The following is a 7,966-nucleotide window of genomic DNA, read 5'->3' on the forward strand; positions in this document are numbered from 1 at the left end:
CTCAGCCGGCTCCCCTGGACATCTGCTTGGGCGACAAGCAGCCCTACAGGCTCCCTGCCCCCTCTAAATCTGTTCTTTGTAAAATGAGCCCCTCAAATATTTGGGGGGTGTGTGTATATACATATATAAAAAAATTTTTCCCTTTACACGATGGAAACTCCTATAAATCTGATTGTTTATCCTGCAGACATTAGCATGCACCCTACTTGATTGATCCCATATGAAGGTGTAATTACTATATCTTGGAAGATTAGCTTGTGAACTGGGTCTCGGTGTCACGCCCTAGATAAGCTGGGAGGCAGGGCAGAGATATAAGCTTTGTTGATTGCCTGGCTCACGCAAAAAGTGTTGTGAAAAATTTGGCAATGAGGTCATCGGCAAGGTGGAGCTCTCAGGAACCTCCAGTCCAAAAGACCCAGTCTTGACTCATTATCTACACCTCATCCAGTCCAGAAGTTCAAGGAGTTTAACAATAATCTAGTTGCACAAGGTGATTCAGGAAGTGATTTTCACCTGCTGAAGATGACTTGCAAATTATTCCTTTTTAAAAAAAAACAACAAAAAACATGCCTGGAAACGCTAATTTGGTTCTTTAGTTCAAGACAGTCTGTCCTCCAAGAGCCTTCCTGAGGTTTTTTAGGGAAGAGCCATTAGCCTTTCAGCCTAGAGCCTTAGAGCTTGATGCCTTTCAGAGAAATGTGTGTATAATATCCATACTGTGCACCATAGTGCTCTGCTGTCCGAAACGCAGGCCTGCCCTCTGGGTCCATTCAGCGCATATCGACACATCGCATTTTCAAAGAACCCTCAATGGTCTCTACTCATCTGCCTAAGCCATATTCTGAGACATTTTGATTAACAGCCTAGCAAAAGCCCAGTATTTCTGATAATACCACATCTTCCTGCCAATTCTGCCTTCACTCTTGGTCTTTCCCCCTTCACCTGCCATTTCACAACCTCCGACAAACACATTTCACCTATTTTTCCTACGCTGCTTGTTTCAATGCTTTCCACCCATACTGCCTTGCATGTGGGAGCCCTGCTGCTCCTGAACTTTCCCCTGCTGTTTCAGGAGTTATGAAGGATGCCGCATTTCATTGCATTATAACATCCCACATCATCTTCTCACTGCTTCTTGCAAACCTTCTATCTCTTTACACCTGTATGGCACAGACAATTATCGACTTATTGCAGGGTAACTGATGCCCAAAAGCCACCTAACCTGTCTAAGGACACTTTATACATGAGGGTGGATTTAAGACTTAGACACACCTAATTGTTATTAGTCTTGTTACTTATAACCTATCATTATAATCCAATATTGCACACTAGCACAAAACTACCATGGGGCCAGGGAGACCAAGGCATGGGACGCAGCAGAAGGGGCAGAATGAATCCTGCATGGGATGCCCAGAAAAGGTGCTAGTTCAGGGCTGCTTTTACTGTTTCAATCCTTTTTCCAGTTGTGACAGGAGTTACCAGGGGCGAGGTAGGACTGCACTGGCCTTTGTGGCAGCTTTCTACTCAAGCTGAAGTTTTAGCATTGTTGACCCAAGTTGGAAGAACCAGTGCTACACAGGTATTTGCAGCAGAAGAGGACCTGGCACTATAATTCAGATATTTCCTTTGGATAGCAGACAAAGCCTCTGCTCTTCCTTTTGCGAGAAGGGCCTTCTCTGTCTCCAAGCTCAACTATAAATTCATTTTACAGGATTCCATGCCACCAGATCAGCCCTCTTTTAGTCTAATAGCCTTGAAGGAACTGAAAATCAGCTGCTAGTTTTTCTTGCTGAGATTAGCAGGCTTAATTAGGTAATGAACCAAAATGAAGATTTAATTAATAGCTTTAGAATTAATAGATTATTAAATTGGATGTTAGCACCACACCTCTGTGAGCCATGAGGTGATACAGGAATATGCATCCACTCTGGCAGCATCAGCACATACCACAAGCACTACCAAAGTTTTAAAAATTGGTTATTTGCAAGGGCAGAACTTCCAAGGCTCTAAATAACTAAATAACCCCAAACTTGGACTCACAAGCACCCACAGGTCTATACACATCTCTACCACACTTGCATTTTGAGAAGGCCCAGCTAACCCCACACCCCTTTCTTCCCCCTTTGTCATGGGACAAAAGGGCTATTCCAGACTGTCTTTACCCAAGTACACAATTGCTACCCCAGCAAGGGCACATCACTATGTCCTGCTCACCTCTGCAAGCCTCTTGGTTCTTACCGAGGTCCTTCACCTCTTTGCAGCAACTCGGACACAGAGAAGAAGGTACAAGTCTCCTCCTCAGAACCTGGGTCTTCTGGGGTGGGGCTGGACTGGTTTATGCAGCGACCCAGCAGCCTTATCAAGGCTGCTACATCAACTCTTCCCACACCTGGGGACTTCAGATGACCCAGCAGCCCTCAGAGTCCTACAACCCTATTGCTGGTCAAGCAAGGTGGCTCTGACCTGGAAAACATGCTTGGGTGGTAGGTACATCATGTGCAGTCTGAGGTACACACTGGCCAGCTTTTATACAAAGCATAATTATACACAGGCATACAAGCTGTAGTTAGACCTTGGGCTGCAATTTCACATATCCTCAGGTTTTACTGAGGAGAGCAGCACTCATATATTAAAGAGTATTAGTTCTCTTTTGCTTTTAAGATAAAAGATGCCCGGTAAGATTGCAGTAGTGTAATTATTCCTGAGTTCCATGCAAATCTCATTTAGTGATGGGGAAGAAGAATTCAGCTTCAGAATTATTTGTGTTTAATTATTTAATCACCACCTTTTGTTGCACTGTAGCTACAAAACATAACCAAACCTATCGATAAGGGAGGAAAGTTATATAACAGAAGAGCTGCATTTTGCCATTAAATACTTAAAGATGAGACATTCAGGATGCAAATGGAAGATGAGTAGACTGAGGTCACTGACTCTGAACGTTCCCCCTGGGATCAGGGTGAATTTTGCTGAAACGGGATTAAGTGAGGAGTATAGAAAAAGCAAAAAATAGAAGAAAGTCATCTTAGTGCCAATGGAAACTGGAACATGCAACAGTGGCTGAATACAGAGTCTCCATATCAAGTGGGGTTTTGAAACTCCCAGTGCCCTCAGAGAACATCTAGACAGTACTTGAAAGAGATGGCAGAACGGCTCAGCTGATGAAATGCAAGCATTTATGGAAAGGTGAATGCATGGATAGATCTCCAGGCTCCACGAAATGTGTCTGCCGATTGTATTTTCAGACACCCAAGTATAGCTCGCTCAATCTGGAGCTCAATCTAACCCCTATGTCTTCCTTTCTCATGTGCCAACCACATAATTGCACAACCAAGTCCAACTTTCAGGCACAACGACTTGTTTTGCTTTACTGAGTGACTGACAGGACAAGCAAACAGGGGTTTTCGGTTCTAAGAAACGGTTACTGGAGAAGACTCTTACAAATATAAGATAAAGCCTGAGAAACAGAAGGTAGATGCGGGTATGACTTTAAGAAATGAAGTTCTTTGATTTTGGGAACTGGTGGAAGCATCCGTTTTTCTGGAGAAAACAATAATTCTACCATCAATCTAGACCCTCTTTCTTAATGTTTTCTATTGACTTGTGCTCTGCTTTGTCCGCAGTCACAAGGTTTCCTATGCTTAGAATAGCAGAGTCTGAGTAAATCATCTCCAAGACCTCCAAACACAGGGAGGGGAGTAGGCTACCAACAAAAAAAAGATTATTTTATTTTTTAATAGGGGTGAACAAAGGGAATCGAGGAAATGTAATGCACAATTTACAATGAACTTAAAAGTACAAAACTGAGATACTGCTACGGTCTGAGCAATAAAATAGCACTGAATTAGTGTGCACTAAAAAATAGCACATTACCTTTCATAACAGGTAATGAAAGAGCAGAGAGGGGTCATCTAGTCCTTTAGTTCCTTATTTCATCGTCAGTCTTGCAATTTGGCAATGAAAAAGCACTCAGTAATATTGACACTCCAGTTTGAGCAGTTTTGGAAATAGCTTTCCAGGTGACAGCTCTTAGACCACGCTGGAAACCTATGCAAAACTGTGGATGTCCAGGATCCAAAGCAGCCTTAAGCTTGCACTCTTGCACAATGATTCCCGTATTTTTGCCTATTTATTCTGCTGCTTGGTGTTGTTTGTTATTCTCTTTCAAGCACTATCTGCCTGGAATTGCTATGATAAAATCTGTGGAAAAATGAAGGTTGAGGATAATGTTTTGCTACAATCTGTGACAATAATATAGGCTATTTCCTTTCAGACAAGGGAGCTTTCAGACCAATTTAGAAAATTATAGCATGGCACAGGTGAGAGCAATAGCAATTAAACCAGCTTCCTCTTTAAGATTTAATCTTAGTATGCAAAGCAGCTGTGTAAGGATCAGAGCATAGTACTGGGATTTCTAAAACCAGAAAATCAATAAAGCCGCCGCTGACAACAACAACAACATGCTAGAAAAAGCAAGATGGAGAATCTTTCAGATAATGCATCACAATTGCTTTATGTGGGGTGAGTTTAGATTTAAATCTAAAGCTGTAAGCACCAAGTCTGGGATCCTCAGCCAGGCCAGACTGCTGCTTTATGTAAGCTTGTTGCTTTGTATGTGAAGCAACAGATTTTTTAGAGGAAAATACAAAATCCCTGATGGTTTTTCTTCATATTTTTGGAAGTGTTTTGCTTTCACCTGATGAGGGAGGATATCTATTTTTCAATATTTGAAAGAATTCTTTGATGTAAGGTAGCTGAGGTTCAGGTATTGTGAAAAGGGATGTGGGACTATTGCCAATTACTTTTTTTTGCATTTTGTACCTTATATTTTTAAAAAGCTATCTGTAGAGTATGAGGGCTGACTACAATTTGAGCTTGAAAGACTATATCTGCTCTTATGGCTTTCTACCTTTTGTGAGGCGTGAATCGCCCTTACTTAAAGCTACCAGGGAAAAGCATCAGTTACAGAGAGCAAGCTATATGGATGATCAAGCCAGTGTGATATTTCTGCAGCTTGTGTTAAGAAGCTGTGTTTTGATCAAGTTTTTCATTGGAAAAAAACCTCAAAACCAATGAGGTCCTTATTAACTTTTATAAAAGATGTAGTTTGGTAACTCCTTTAATTGCTTCAGCTGTCAATTGCTGTAATTATTAGTTACTTCCCATTCCCACAAATTATGTGAGTCATAGTATTCTGTGCAGCTTGTTGTCATATCTCTGTCAGCTGCATACATTCCTATTATATTGATCACTGGTCATTATATTGATTTCATGGTCATAAAATGTAAATAAAAGAATGTGGGGGTTTTTTCAGTTTTAGTTTTAATAATTTTCCACAAGAACATAGCTAAGAGGGTTTTTTTAATGTAAATGTGATTATGTGAATTAGACTATCAGCATTTGTCAGGCCTTGTGAATTTATTCTAGCTGAGGTTATGGACCTCTAATTCAGGTAATGTTTCCTCTGGATCCTCTAGTGCCACAGGTAATATACATCGTTCCTCTCCTCGTATTGGTCTCCAACAAGCATACTTGGAAACGAAAATTCAATTTCTTCATAGTTATTAGTATTTTTTGGTGTTTATTGTGAAGGCACCTTGGAAGGGGATGATTCCTTGAGATGAAGAACTCATCATAAATTGTAAAAGCTTGGACAGGTGCCTCTCTTTAGCTGAATTTCTAATTGGATTATTGTGCCTGATTCTAGTGCTCACAAGAGAGTCTGTGAACTGCTTTGGTATCTCTTACTTTCTACTTATTTGGGACTTGATATAGTCATGTAAGAGAACATCTATCCAAAGGACAATCCCAAGCCATAAACTCCAGTCCCAAAGCCCCTGGAGTGAGTATACAATGGCCATGGACACAAGTAGCTATTTAATGTAAAAAGATTTCCTACTTTTAGAGCAGAAAAATCCAGAAGGCCACTGGCTTTTATTACCTGAGATGCTAAATGATAAATTGGAATCCTGTGCTTACTAGTAGCATGTGGTTTATCCATCCCTGAGATACCTTCACAAGTATTAGCAAGTGTTTAAGAGAAAACCAGCTTCAATTTGTTGTGAGATTTTCAGTGAGATGACAAGAGGGGTGAAGTGCATGTGTCATGCTGTGTGGGATTGGAAATTATCTAATAATCATAAGCTGTTATCAAAACAGTTGCAACAAAGGAAGGCATCAGCAGGGGAAAACATTCTGTTTCTCAAGATGTAGAGAACAGTTGCGTAAAGGTATCTCCCAATTTCTATTCTCTACGGCAGCATATAAAAGTGCTCGTAACTCGGGTCTCTGTAGCTGCCTCTGCTGACTTATTCTTCTTGGTGACTGGGTAAGTCTGATTTAACTGGATCAGTTCATAATTATAGATGTGGATTTATGAGGAGAATTAATATGAGGTTATATATCCTACCCTATTTTAGGGTAGGACCTTATTCTCTAAAAACATCTTACTTGGAAACTGTGACTTGCAAACAGGGCAACTGTAGCCATCACCACATGTGTAGGGGAAAAAATGAATGGGAGTTTCAAAGATGTGGATGGTAGCAATCCCTAGGAATTGAGCATCTGTCATCATAGATAGGACACTCCAAAAACATTATTGGGATAGGACTGACTCCTGGAGAAAAAGCATAGCAAAGGCAATGATGTGAGAAAAGGACCAAAGGATATTCTTCCCAGAACTCATTTTGGGAGTAGGCTACGGGCAATGGAGCACTAGAGAGGAGTGGGAGTAGATTTAGAAGCCTCTACCCAGCAATTCCTGTCACTGGATTGGTGAGATCTGTAATGCACAAGTCTACTTTAGAGTAGAATGGATTGTGCCTTAGAAATGCTGATTATTCTTTATCATTTTGTATTTTTTAATCACTAACTCTTAAGTTTAGTGTATACAACTTGGACAGATGTATCTGCATCTGCTCAGATGAATACCATTTAACACACTTACACAACCCATGTTACTATAACGCAGTTTGTTCTTTCACTCTTCTGGCTGTAGCTTTACCAGGCTCGTGCACTCTCTACCTTTCAGGTTGACTTACCTTCTGGAAAGATGTCTTCCTATGGACAGATGCTTAGCTCCCGCTGTGCCGCACCATGTGAAGTGACATGCCAACAACCATATATCAGCTGTTGGAATGAACCGTGTGTCAGCTCATGCGGAGATTCAAGAGCAATCGTGTATGCGCCACCCGTTGTCGTGACTTTCCCAGGACCCATTATCAGCTCATGCCCTCAGGAAAGTTTTGTGGGAACTGCCATGCCTGAAATTGAGGGTCAGATGGGCTCCGGAGGTGGAGGAATGGGCTCCGGAGGTGGAGGAATGGGCTCCGGAGGTGGAGGAATGGGCTCCGGAGGTGGAGGAATGGGTTTTGGCGGTTCCTGTGGTGGAGGCAGCTCCTACGGGATGGGCTCCCACGGTTCAGGTGGTTCTTATGGTGGCATGGGAGGCAGCTCATATGGTGGGGAGGGCTCGTGTGGTGGTGGAATCTCCCGTTTGGGAAGCTTTTACCGAAACTCATTTTTTTCAGGATTTGGTAGAAATTATTTTCCCTCTTTTTCCAGAGGGTATTATAGGTATCGCTATGGAAACTGTGGGCCATTTTAGATCTTTAATAAAAAGTGATGACTGAAGGAACAATAAGATACAAACTAGTAGCTGACACATAGACCTGGAAATCAGACATGTCAAGCAGCCTCTGCTCCAGCCAATGTCAGTAGGAGCTGGGGTTGCTTGGGATCTCTTTGTGCTTTATCTAAGGCTTACAATCCCAATGTTGCGTCACTTTGTCATTTACTCATGTTATATTTTGTTCTTTGTGAACCTGAAGAGAGTAAAACAAGTATTGGGACTTGACTGTGAAAGCGTCAAGCTGAAAGAAGAATGTCTGGAGCCCTGTGCTCCTCCGAATGAGTGATTGTAGTCCCTGTTAAAATGGAAATTACATTCTTTGTCTCTGCATTGCCT

General features: G+C 41.7%; 1 protein-coding gene across 1 annotated transcript; it reads left to right on the forward strand.

Moving 5' to 3' along the window:
- Nucleotides 1-7,051: 7,051 nt before the first annotated feature.
- Nucleotides 7,052-7,606, forward strand: LOC309414199 (uncharacterized protein; the record flags this gene model as incomplete). The annotated part of the gene is made up of 1 exon (XM_082011495.1): nucleotides 7,052-7,606. The coding sequence occupies one exon, from the start codon at nucleotides 7,052-7,054 to the stop codon at nucleotides 7,604-7,606; it is 555 nt and encodes a 184-aa protein (XP_081867621.1).
- Between the last annotated feature and the right edge of the window lie 360 nt (nucleotides 7,607-7,966).

This window comes from Phaethon aethereus (assembly GCF_964289735.1).
Source record: "Phaethon aethereus genome assembly, chromosome: 28".
Taxonomy (NCBI): Eukaryota; Metazoa; Chordata; class Aves; order Phaethontiformes; family Phaethontidae; genus Phaethon; species Phaethon aethereus.